Genomic DNA, 12,598 nt, shown 5'->3' on the forward strand with positions numbered 1-12,598 from the left:
AGAGGCGAAGGAGGCGGGAGACACTTGCACGCAGGGAGCTGGGCTGAGAAACCCGGGGTTCGGCGTTGGTGAGCTCTCCGCTGGTGTGTTTCTAGAGGCAATGGTTAGGAAATGACACAAATGGGCGTTGGGACGGGGTAGGTTTGCGCTCTCGCAGGTCCCGAGAGGCAAGAGGAAGCTCAGACAGTGGGCTGGGGTTGGTCCACCCTGACCTCCCCATCCACCTTCCCAGGGGCTCGGCGTAAGCAGAGCTGATTACAGCAGCTGACCTTCCCCTTGACAGGCTGGTGCCCCGAGCTCTCCGTGCAAAACTTTTCCCCAGGAGCAGCCTCCAGGCACTGAGGCCAGCTTTCCCCACACTGTGAAATCAGTCTGTCTAACAAAGTTGTCAGAGGACTCTTCACAGTCGCCGTTTCAGACTCTCGGTGCCTGGCTTTAGGAGCCCAAGGATCAGAAAAGACTTTGGAGTTGACCTTAGGGGAAACTCATTGAACTCCAACAAAATCCATGCATAAACTGAAGATCAGATACAGTCAGCCTTGCAGATTAGAGTTTAAGATAGCTTTACCTAATTTTAAATTGACTGGTGTTGAGCATGGGTATTCTGCAGACCTAGAGGTCGGTCTTGCCAGAGGTCGTATTGCATGGAGCATCACTAATGCAGGATAAGCTGCAGTAAGTGCACGAATAACAAGCTAAGAGCAGACCTGGTATAATCAGAGATTGTAGCGGATGTTCCTCAAGTTTGTGAATTAGACTTAGGAGCTGAATGGTTACAGCAGATCCGTCAAGTTCAGCTAAGGAAAGAGATGGCACTAAGACATGTGACAAGGAGATGCAGCAGCCTTTTGGCAAGTTTACCCTGTTTCTCACTATTTTAGTATGCCAATCCCTGTAGTTATCCTACCTGAAAGCTGTTGCTGTATGTGGTTTTGGTTTGTGCATGCCCTGGGATAAGCAGCATTGTTCTTGCAGGGACACCAAGAAGTTCTCTTCCAATGACCCAGATCATTGATCAAGCTTGTCAAGAGGCAGCAGCTTACAAGGATGCTGGAGTTGTAAGTTTTGGGTTCCTTCTTCCTCTGGCAGCATTTACACACAGCTGCTTCTGCATAGCCAATATTTTAAATTGTCTATAATTCATCAAAAGCATCTTAAACCACACAGTCTAAGAAGCTGTTTAAATCGACATCTTTTATTTCAACATACTAAGTAGACCTTCTAGATTACAAATCCTGAAAGAAGTATCACATGCACCCGAAACAATTGAAAAAGCTTAGATTCAAATTGTGGAATTCAAGTTGTTCAAGTTGAATTGCCATCAATTTCTAAGAATCAAGTTGATTTAAGGTGGAAAAGAAAAAGGAAAGTTGACTGCAACACGGGTGGTCGCTGGCATTCGAGGTATCCGGCTGTAGAATGCTTTGCCATCCAACCTGACAAGCCACTGTATTTTTAGCTCTGGGTTCATGAAGTTGTGGAGGAATGCCATGTGCACAGCTGAGGCACTTGCATGCATACCTCAGTCGCTTGTGGGGTGCAGGATTGCCCCGTCTTTATGTTTGTACCAAACCAGCACAGATTCATGGACTAAAAACAAAAAAAGCTTATGCCTTTTTCTGCCCTCTTTAACCCTTCTGTCCTACCCCCCCCCAGCAGCAAGCATGCCTGCTTTGCGTATCTAGAAGAGAAGGCCCAAAAGGCCAGTCTCAGCCAGAGGCAGGAAGAGGCAGGTACTACTGACCGAATTGCCTTTGGACCTGAAGTGGTGTAGTAATCTTCATAGGTCAGTAGATTTTAACAGGGTGTATGTCCTTTTGAAAGGTCAGATATGTTTTAAACATTTCGTTGCACCTTGTCTTTGGGTGTTGATGTGCTTTTTCTTTGACCTGCCTACAGTATTATGTACATTTTCTGGCATGGTAAGGAGGTGTCCTAATGTCCAAGGTTTGAATATGTCTTAAATGAACAAGTAGTCACTGCTCAGAGCAGCTGTTTTCTGCAAAACTTGTATAACAAGCCAGTTGAAACCTTTTTAATGCCATAAATGAGGATGGTACTTTACAGACTGAACAAAATGGAATATAAGAGCTTAGTCTAAATTATAGAAGACCAAGGTCACAATGCAAGACAAGTCACATGAAGTAAGTTAAGGGCAGAGCACTATTAAGGCTAAATTAGGAAAGAAACCTGAGAACAAAGTTGTTGAAAGGATAAACAGCAGTGCAGAAGAATGAAGCCCATAGGTGGGCTTCAGTGCCTACGAACCAGACGAGCATGTGCAAGATGTCCACCCAGTTAGAGTAATCTCTAACTGCAGGTTGTACAGAATGAGTAAGTTATTTTCCTTGTCATGGCTTTTGAAAGACCAGGTGTGCAATAGCTCTGTATTCTGTACTGTACCTTTATATTTTGTCTTTATAGTTATAGTATCAACGTGAGGTATAATGGGATTTGATCTACATCAGAAGAGTGGCAAATACTAGTCTCCATCTTCCTGTGTTAGAGGAAGTGGTTACAAAAGTGATCTGTAACTCCTAAAGCCATTGCCCCACATTCCAGTGCTTGTTTACTTGTTTCCCTTACTTAGTAATTACACACTGAAACCTTTAACAGCAGGGAGAAAAAACCACCAAGTATACCTAAAGGTGAGGGAGGGTACAGAGGCCATTACTTTCACTGCTGACATGCACAAAGCTGGACCAGTTTTAAGACAAGCTTTAAAATCAGTAGTAACACAAAATTTTAATTTGGGTTTTATACCTTATTGTCTTTTCAAAAGTTGTAATAAATTCTGCTGTTCAAGGTCTAACTGGTTTACCTTTTCTCCTACTGCACTGCTGTCTCTGAACTTGAATGTATTTTTAAACCTACCTCTCAGGTAGGCAGATGAGGTGAATGCAGTCATTCCTCTACACATTTGGACAAATTCAGGGCTTAAAGTTATGCTTAGTCTATTTCCTATAGAAGTCACAGGAACATCAGTATACATTGCACACCAATCTTTATTCTAAAGGTCTGTACACAATAGCATTACGGCAATACGACAAACAAATCCTTCATTGATGCCATAAAGGTCAGAGATAATCAGGAGAGCTTCCATAAATATCAGTATGGTCGCTTAACACTTTCTGCAATTCACTTGTTTGATTTTTACTGGTACTTACTGTGAAATGCAAGTTTTCATGATAGATACTTCAGGAGCTTCCTGGCTTTTGCACAGAGATCATCACTCTTCCAAACTAACTATCTTGCCTCTGTAATGGGAATATATTTGGGTTTACCCTTTAGTGCTCCAAGTGAACTGTTAAGCTGTGTGTTTTTCTGGAAAAGAAGAGCTAGAAAGGTGTTTGTTTTCCAGAGATTTTTATACTGACAGTATTTCCAAATGCTGCCTACAATAGCTTTTAAGATACGTAACCATCTTGCTGCTACTAGATGTTTACATGTTGTCTCAAGTTGCTTGAATTGGTGTTAACATTTAAAAATAAAGTATATGGTCTTGCTCACTCCATATGCATTGCACTTGGAAGTAAATTTTAGTATATTCAGAAAAAGGTGACTTGCCTGGCACGTTAGCAGCCTAAAATAATAAATATGAAAGATTTGTGATATTAGAGCACAGTAATGAAAACAAGTGAGTGCTCATTTAGGAAGCCATCTGTGCTCAAAATGTATATGCTTTGTACTTGTGTGTTTCTAAACAATGAAATTCCCTAGAAAAGATTTTAGAAGCAGCAAGCTATGAGGCATTATGATCCCTCCGATTTGTATCCGCTTTAGCTGAAGAAAAAATGCAAAATAAATATTCAAGTTAACTTTTATTCATTCTGTTCAGCCTGGGTGACGCTTACTTGGTAGCCAGAAAATAGAGCACAATTTGCTTCTAATTTTATTAGTATAGATCACTTTACTACGAGTTACTGTTATTTAGCTGTAGCTACTTGAGTAGCTGACATTAAAGACAGTTAGATATACATAAGTAAAATTCTTAAAAAAAAATTTCCCCAAATTATAAAGCTATATTAAGTTGCAAATATCATGGTGCTTCTTACCACACAAAGTTTTAGATTTGCTTCTTTTACCATTGCTGCCTCTGGAGATGGGTTCATTGCTATTCTGATTCTCCTGACCCTTCTTTTGGCTCTGTACCTGGAAGGGAAGTTGCTAGCACATGTTTTGCATTAATGTTTTTAAAAACCAGGAAGTTTCAAGCCTATTGCTCTTATAACTACAACGATAGCTGGAGTTCAAATTACTTAGAGTTTAATAACAGTCAAGACAGAATAAGCTAGTATTTCTGCATAGAAACACGTAGGTAGTTATCACTTGGATTACTGAAGTTAACATTCCAAATTTTAGCTATATTACAGTAGAATAAAATAGCACATAAACCTCCCCACAGCGACCACCTATGGTACATGCAGGAGAACACAAGGTGTCTACTGATCTATATTAAGGCCCTAATCTCTTGCTCCGGAGGTAGAGTTCTTAAAGCAATTGCTAGGAAGCTGTGCCCAGGCACAGCAAATCAATGCTTTACAAAGGCACCTGATTTCCTTTATAAGGGGCACATGACTGTGGTGGTGGGAAAGGCTGTAATTGTCCTGGTGCATACCTGAGCCTGTATAATAATGGGTATGGTACAAAAAAACCCTTTCTTCCTGTAGGAAAGAGTAGTTGTTTTAAGCTTGCAAAGCTTTGTGTTAGCGTGTTCGTGTTTGTAGGTAAGGCTGTTCTGTTAGGGGAAACACTGGTGTTAAAGTTGCCCGAGGTAAAAGTTACATTAGGTAGATGCTGAGTTAAAGCTTGTGTGATTGTTATACCTGTTGTGGTTTATAGTGTTTTGACTGTTTTTGACACTTTTCCACTGCGATATGCGTGTGTGTGGCTGAAGTGTTTTAAGAGGTCATTTCTATAAGTGGAATAAAGCGAAGGAAATTATTTTTCTATATAATCAGAGAGCTATTTAAATGACCTATTTTCCAGTAGCTAACTGTGATACAAGAGGCACTTTGCACATATGTAGCACTTCAGAAGTCATTCAAAGTAAAAAGGAAATGTATTGTTTGAGAATTACTTATAATAAGGCTATTATATAGAAGCAACACTTAAATCATCTTAACGTTCAATGGAAAAGGAACACAAAAGGTATTTGCTAGAGTTTTATCTCATACTAGCCAAATAAATTCTGGTTTGGAGGGTGTAATACAGTAGCTGTTCCCATAGACTTCTGAACTATAAGCTTAAGTTCCAAGAAGTTTAATTTAGTATAACTGTTTTCTTTCCACCATTTTAATTAGATGTCTGATAGTACTGAAGTCTGTTTTACATACATATCAATTCAGTAAACACAGAAATCTGTGGTGTTATATTTTTATATAAAATATGAAAGAAAGCTTTGAGTTAATGCATCTGTAATTCAGCTCTCTATTGCAGAACATATGTTGTTCTTTTTTAATTAAACAAAACATAATATGCAAAAGAATGTAGACTATCGGATGGTACCAAAAGAATAACACATTATTGATGTAATACCAAAAATATTCGCTGCAACTGTGGACCTTGAGGCCATAGGAAGAGACAACTGCTGAAAAGTGAATGTAGTAAGTTTAAGGCAGAAGAGAGAAATGTTGGAATCCTCCCATATGCCTGCGTTCTGAACTGGAATTCAATCAGATACTTTTTATGCACAGTAGTATGGCTAGGGTTTTTAATTATTTTTAAATGAACTAATTCATTAATGTATCTAATGGAATGATTTGCTTTATGCAAATCCTGAGCTGTCAAAGTAGTAGCAACTCGGGGAAAGCTCAGTTTCACTGCAGAATTCCTGTGGAATTCTGCCAGCTTGTTCTCCTGCTTTTTCAGCTACGAGCATGGCTCTTCAGGAGCTGAGCATCTGAAGCCCCGTTCCCAGATGCTTTTCTTCCTGGGTGTCCTGTTGAGGTTGATCCTTGACTGCCTGGAAGCCTGGGGCTTCTGGTTTGCACATCCTAGCTCCTTGCCCTTATGGCAAGCTTGGAGTTTGCCAGATATCCAGGTTTTGGTGAAGTCTGCCAAGTAGAGCATTCTTGAGCCAAGGAGCAAGGGCTTCCAGGTTTTGTAGCCTCAAGGAATTACCTGGGTTTGAGTGTTCATCGCATTTTTTGAGTTTGTTTTGTTAAAATATTATGGTTCCACATTAATCCTTTTGCCACAAACTACTACTGACAAACTTTGCATCTTGCATAGACAGACCTAATGTATTTATGTGTACAGAGGGCAAAAGACGAAGGGATTTCGCTTTCTGTTGGTACCACAAAGGATTCGGTAGTTGTGCCTGAGGTACAAGACCATTTGGTCAGTTCAGGTTTGTTGGAACAGTCCTGATGTCATTCCAGAGAAACCCACTATAAGTTTGTGGGTTTGGGTTTTTTTGGTTTTTTTTTTTTTTTTGTTTTTTTTTTTTCATTTCTGAAAATGATGTGGGTTTTCTGAGAACTGGTTGTCATCTTTGTCATAGGCTACCTCCCATCACAGGTAGAGAAGCGTGGATGGTAATCTTCTTGTTTGAGGTAAAACAGGACCAACTTTCTTCAGTAACTTTACTTTTTAGCTAGGCCTCTTCTAACTACTGAAATTAGCAGCATATTACACAGATACTGTTCACTCTCAGAGTGATAAGACCGATGTTTATAGTTGATGCCAAGGCATGGTATGCAGGGAGGCTCTGGCTTATACTTATTGCTATAACCCCCAAGGGCAGCTAACTGTTATGTGCCCCGTTGGAGGGTCAGAAGTGGAAAACCGTAGAGGGGTCCCACCTGCGGGGAGGAGTGGACAGGACAGGTGACCCAAAACTGACCAACAGGGTATTCCATCCCATCTGCATCATGCTCTACTCACAGAGTAGACATTGAATTGGACGTAGAAATAAAATCAAGGACAGATGTTTTAGTTAGTTGTTATATCCGGTTTTCCTTTGCCTAGTTGACGTTTTCTTGGACTGGAAATCTGAAATTAAATATGCTGATGTATGGCACCAAACAGTGCGTAGATCTAATGTTGGGTGCTCATAATATTAGTTCACTTTTTCCATTGATAGCTTGTGTCCTTTTGTTTTTAAGGTAGCTTGTATTTTGTGTGTTTAAATCCTTGGCTGTAAGTAATTTGGTAAAGGCAGCTGTACCCTGGTGCACTGAAAGTATGTGGCTCATGTGCTTGGACTGACCATATTGTTCCACCGCATTATTTCTGTTCTCAGTTTTCCCCATCATTCATGTTAGGTGTTCATTTATGATGTCTGTGGCTTACCCTGTAATTCAGCCATTAAATGCTGACTGCATTTTATATACTGTCTTATCTTTTACTGCCAAAAGGGCCTCTACACTACAACAAAGATTAAAGAAGCGTTACATATGAAAGTTTTTAAAAAAGGAAACCGTGGGGTCCGTGTGTTTGCCCCCCCGCCCCCCCCACCTGATCCTCTATGTTATTATTAACCAAACTTCTTTGTTTAATCTCCAGTTGTAATTTTTTTTCCCCCAAATGTTCTTCTTTCTATTCTGGTTCAGTTACTGTATCTTTGAAATGTAAAGTGCTCATTTTAAATTGATGATTGAGATGTGTGATAAAACTCCAGAGAGAGCAGAATTTGTTTTAGATATATACAGTTAATTTGTCTATTAAACTTTTTGTATTTTTAGACTGAAGCAGGTGAGAAATTTCTACCTTCTTGTAACATTTTCACTGCAAATGCAAAACATCAGGCTTGAAACATGTTTCAAGGCTATACTTTTACTCTTGTTATTAGTCCTTGACAAAATTATATATGATTTGCAGTTGTTGAAAACTTTCTGGTATATACTATACAATGATTGGAATAGTACAAGGTACCAGATAATGTACAAAGATTTTCAATAAACCGCATAATTATATCAGTAGGGTGTTTTATTGTCACTCCATTGTTTGCTAACAGTATGTCTGTGTGGAGTGAGAGGTATAGTAGATAATAAATAGCAATGTCTTCCTTCAAGTAATTCTGAATCCAGAATGGGAGAAATATCAATAGTTAATACTGCGGTATTAGGCACACTGTGAATAGGCACAATAATAGTCAAACAAAAAATTCCTTTATTTATCCAAAATAACACTTGTTTTCTGACATTAATTGAATTGAAAATTGCCTTGATTATCTCTAAATCCTCTGTTATCCAAACATACTCAATATCCTATATTCCTCTTGGATAATTGAAGTTTGACTTTACACTATTTTTAATGAGGTATAAGATTTAACTCCTTCGCTTATATTTCACATTTTAGGATGGATCAAAGGAAACCAAATTGGTGAATGTATAGTTAAAATCACATTTATTTCTCTTCATGATTTCCCTGCAAATATCATGCTGTTGATGAAAGCACTTTTGTAAGTGGTTGTATGCATCAACACTGTAGATAATCCTTCCTTTGAAGGAAAACCTTTAAACTCATGTGTCTTTTAATACGAAGCAGCGTAATGGCAAACTAGCCATGCTTTTTAAGTTCCTTTTTCTTCCAGTTTAATCATATTTCTTTATAATAATCTCCGCAGGATGGCTTGATAGTAGAAAACATGCATGATGTCCCTTACACGGTGTGTCCTGGGCCTGAAGTCACGGCAGCAATGACAGTGATTAGTGCTGCGGTGAGACAAACCTGCCCCCGCCTCGCGCTGGGTGTCCAGATCCTGTGTGCTGCAAATCAACAGGCGATAGCCGTTGCTCTTGCTGCAGGTAATAGAAGTGACTCGTCAGTTATTACTGTTGTTTGCTATGGCATTTACTCTCTGCAAATTGTGCATTGTACTAACATAGATAGTATGAAAAATGAGACATGAAAAGCTCACTGTACCCTGAAAAAGCAGAAATTAGATTTTGAGAAAGATGCCTGCTTGATTATAATAGATGATACTTGCGCACTGCTTCAGTTGGAGGCAGCTAAAAATCCCAAGGCCGCTGCTGCAGCTTTCTAGGTGAAACCTGTCTAAATATAATGATTAGTTTAAACCTACTCATGTCTAAAAGCCACCTTTGGTGTAACTCTATTTACTTCAGTTAAATTATATTTGAGGATCAATTTAACCCACTGTGGTTAAGCATCCTGTTTCAGCATCTAATTATATGTTGTTGCTACTACTGTTATCCATTAAAACTAAGTTTTCATTGCTTTTTTTTAATGAATGGATGGAATGAAGCTTTTTATATAATAACAAAAAACTGAGTGTTCAGCTAGCCAAACTATTTAAAATTAAATTGCATTTGGGTGAATAAAATATAAATTAATCTATCTTTATTGCATGAATCCTAGACTTGCTAACCTTTCTGCTCCTACTGCTTGCTGAAGCAATTTTAGTTTTTCATATGTAACGTTCCATGATTTAAAGATGGAGGCTGGTTTAATATGGAAGGCTTGTACTTCCTAAATACTTCATAAATTGAGGGTTAACGCCTGCTTTTGCCCAAATTGCATATGTGATTACAGTAAGGTTGCATGTTTCTCAATGTACAAATTTTATAGACAGGCAGAATTTTTTAAGAGCAAGACTAAAAGATGCTGGTGTTAATTGAAAATCACACTTCAGGTAAAATAACGTAGGCTAACTTATCTGCAGTGGCAGTTTTAATTATGTTGGATATGTTCTAAAAGTCTTAAGTTCCTTTTGGGGGGGGGAATTCTTGTTAGATGTGTTTTGAGCTTAGATTCATTTTGAGTGCTTTAAAATCAAAAGTTGCCATTTTCAAGGTGCCTAGCTACTTGACAAACTGACAAAGCCTAGTTTTTATTGCTGCAGTAGAACCTATATGAAAACCTAAAATAAAAATGCTGCCATAATCCAGTTTTAGTTTTCAGGGATTGCATGTGTGAAGGATACTTGAGGTACATAAGCATTTGCAAAAATATTTACACATCTTATTTTTAAAAGCAGTAGTCAAACTGTTACTGAGTTATCCTTTTAGGAGCAAAATTGATCACTAAATAAGGGATATAGTGTGGCAACAATGTATTTCTCTTACTTCTCAGCAATTATTAATGAGGGAGAGAATTCCTGGAGGGCTTGGGTTTTGCTCAGCTCTACTACTGTTCTGCACTATTTGCTCTGTAACTGGAGAACACCAGCTAGGAAGGGCCTGTGTTTAATGCATTTCATTGCACTTCTCTAAAAATGATTGTCTCAAGTTCACTGAACAGGAAAGCAAAAAGAAAAGAAAATCACTTTAAGCAAAACCGTAAAGTGAGTGCTACTTTGTAGGCAGCAAATCTTTGAGTATTTTTTCTGTAGCAACTTAGTAGTGACTTTAATGTCGATGCAATTTTAATAGGTGGCTATTAATAAAGCAAGCCCTGTATGCTTTTGCTACAAAAAATACTTGCTGAAGGTGTTTTAGCTAAAAAGCATATGTAGCATGTCCTGCTACTGTGCACGCATTTTCCTGTGGAAACACCTATCTTTGGTAGAAATAACTGTTCTGAAGAGAACTGCACTGGCTAATCGTAAGTGTTTTCCAGGTGATGGTAATGATTTCATTTTGTAAAGGGGGAAAAAAGTCACCAGGTTTACAGTGTGACTAGAAGGAGCTCAACATCAGCAACGTGTGGTTGTGCTAGTAAGCATGTTTTGGGTAGCGAAATAGTAACAGATGAAACTACCGAGTTTTCCTAGTGTGTTGACAAGGTATTGGATAAATCTGAAAATAATAGTAGTAAATCAGTGGATAAAGCATCTGAGAAGGTTGTGAATTTTTTAAATTCACTTTGGTTCTTTAGGAAACATTTATTTATTAAATTAGGCACCTAAAGGAAGGAATGCCAGCAAAAAAGTGTTCGCGCTGGGTGCTTCAGCAAAGGTATGGAGCAGTGGTAGGAAAATAGTGGGGGATCTTGAGGAAAAAGGGTACTGCTGTGTCTCCACTCTTCTGACAGAAACAAGCAGTTCCTCATGTTATCAAAAAACAACTCTTGAGTTAAAACAGTTGTTGCCAACATCCTCCCAGCAGACTGTTATACCAGTGGTGAGTACTCTTGGTTCAAGGCACCCCCAGGTTGACCACAGGGGGCTGAAGGAGGCGGTTGCCCAAGGGCATCCATCCGGTAGGACATGGCATCCTCCTGCCGTGGGCATCGCAACAGGGGCCCTGTTCCTCCTCCATCTGCCCATGAACCAGCGTCACTGCGTCTGATCTTTGCTTTTGCTTTTGACTTCAGGAGGTTATGTTGAAAGCTGCCAGATTTCCCTCTGTTCCTAAGGGCAGATACGGCAATGTTAGCCCACTCAAAAATTAGTGTAATGATATAGACAAATAGGAGGGGAGATTCATGTCACACTTTTCTTTAATATTAAAGTGCTGCTCAATTTTTATACTCTTCTACATACAGTAGAATCCATAAGTAGGTCCCTAAAGAACCACAGACTACAAAACATAGAGGCAATACAGAATAGTACAGTTTTGTATTTATATTTTGGACAGGAAGCCATCTTAACATCAAATACTTATTCTCAGAAAAACAATCCTTCTTAATAGTTCATTTTAATGACATCGTCCAAAGACTGTATTATCTTCCTTCTTTCCTGAAATGCTCTTTGTGGAGAAGCAAGTCAGAATTTGTTTGCTAGGGTAACTTTTCAATTGGTTCATTATTAACAGGTGTACCATGTGTTTTTTAGAGGTGTATAATTTCCTGTTTGTAGTTTCTGATTTAATTAACTACATCTGCTTGAGGTTGAAACAGAATGATGTCTATAAGCAGGTTCTACGAGCATTTGTAGAGGAGATAAAAATAGAAATGCTTCCTTATTTATTTTTGTTTAGCAAGTATTACTGCTTATCATTTCTCAGTGCTCGGAATGTCTGCAATATGTTCATGGAGTCTGGGTCAGATTTAGGCATAGTGTTTAGTTTTCCTCACTTATTTATCAGTGTGTCTTGTTTCGTGAAATTAACCATTGTGTTAATTTCATGTACTCGTGTTGTTTATCATTGATCTACTTCCAACTTACACAGCTTTTCTTTTATTGAAAGTTTGCTAATTATGAAGCACTAATCATATTAGAGGGGACTGTTGTGTCTAAAGGAATTGCCCAAAACCCCTCAGCTGCTATTTGTGTTTTTCCTTGCCTTAGTGAGATGTTCTGCTTGGCTCTAATCTGTCAGTGTAGGTCTTTGCAGAGGAGATGCAGGGCCTTTATAATGCAGGAGTATATACTGGTGACACTCCCTTTGTTTCGCACGTTCTGCATGTTCTCCATTACCAACATGTAGCAGCGAGAAGAAATAAATAACTGGCCCATTGTTAACCTAATGGAAACAAAGTTAATGGTGAGAAGAAGGATTTCAAGAAATACTGCCACTGTGGAATATTGGCTTGGCCACCTGCTGGTCTTTGAGGCATAAAACAGTCCCCATAGCTATATTTCTGTAGTGATGCACAGGAACGCTTCCAATATTCCAGGTACCCCTCCCTGCTGTACCTTGTCTCCACAGGATGGAAAACCCGAGAACGTGGGTCAGAGGCAAGTTATGCTTTTCTGTTCTGGCCAGAGCTTCAGTCTGTGTGCCTGAAAGCAAGGACTGTAGGGTCT

At 39.0% G+C, this 12,598-nt stretch overlaps 2 protein-coding genes across 2 annotated transcripts in view; one reads left to right on the top strand and one right to left on the bottom strand.

Annotated features, from left to right (window-relative positions):
• CCNE1 (cyclin E1) overlaps positions 1–431 on the bottom strand; it is a 13,182-nt gene extending 12,751 nt beyond the window's left edge. Inside the window, exon 1 of the mRNA XM_009894060.1 lies at positions 405–431. The gene's annotated coding sequence lies outside the window, so the exon portion shown is untranslated. The remainder of the gene's footprint in view (positions 1–404) is intronic.
• A 76-nt stretch (positions 432–507) lies between these two features.
• LOC104294478 (uncharacterized protein F13E9.13, mitochondrial-like) overlaps positions 508–12,598 on the top strand; it is a 25,319-nt gene continuing 13,228 nt past the window's right edge. The window contains exons 1-3 of the mRNA XM_009894090.1: positions 508–618; positions 915–1,058; positions 8,573–8,753. Of these exons, the coding sequence (XP_009892392.1) occupies positions 508–618; positions 915–1,058; positions 8,573–8,753 (436 nt within the window). The remainder of the gene's footprint in view (positions 619–914; positions 1,059–8,572; positions 8,754–12,598) is intronic.

Source organism: Charadrius vociferus, unplaced genomic scaffold, assembly GCF_000708025.1.
Source record: "Charadrius vociferus isolate BGI_N301 unplaced genomic scaffold, ASM70802v2 scaffold341, whole genome shotgun sequence".
Taxonomy (NCBI): domain Eukaryota; kingdom Metazoa; phylum Chordata; class Aves; order Charadriiformes; family Charadriidae; genus Charadrius; species Charadrius vociferus.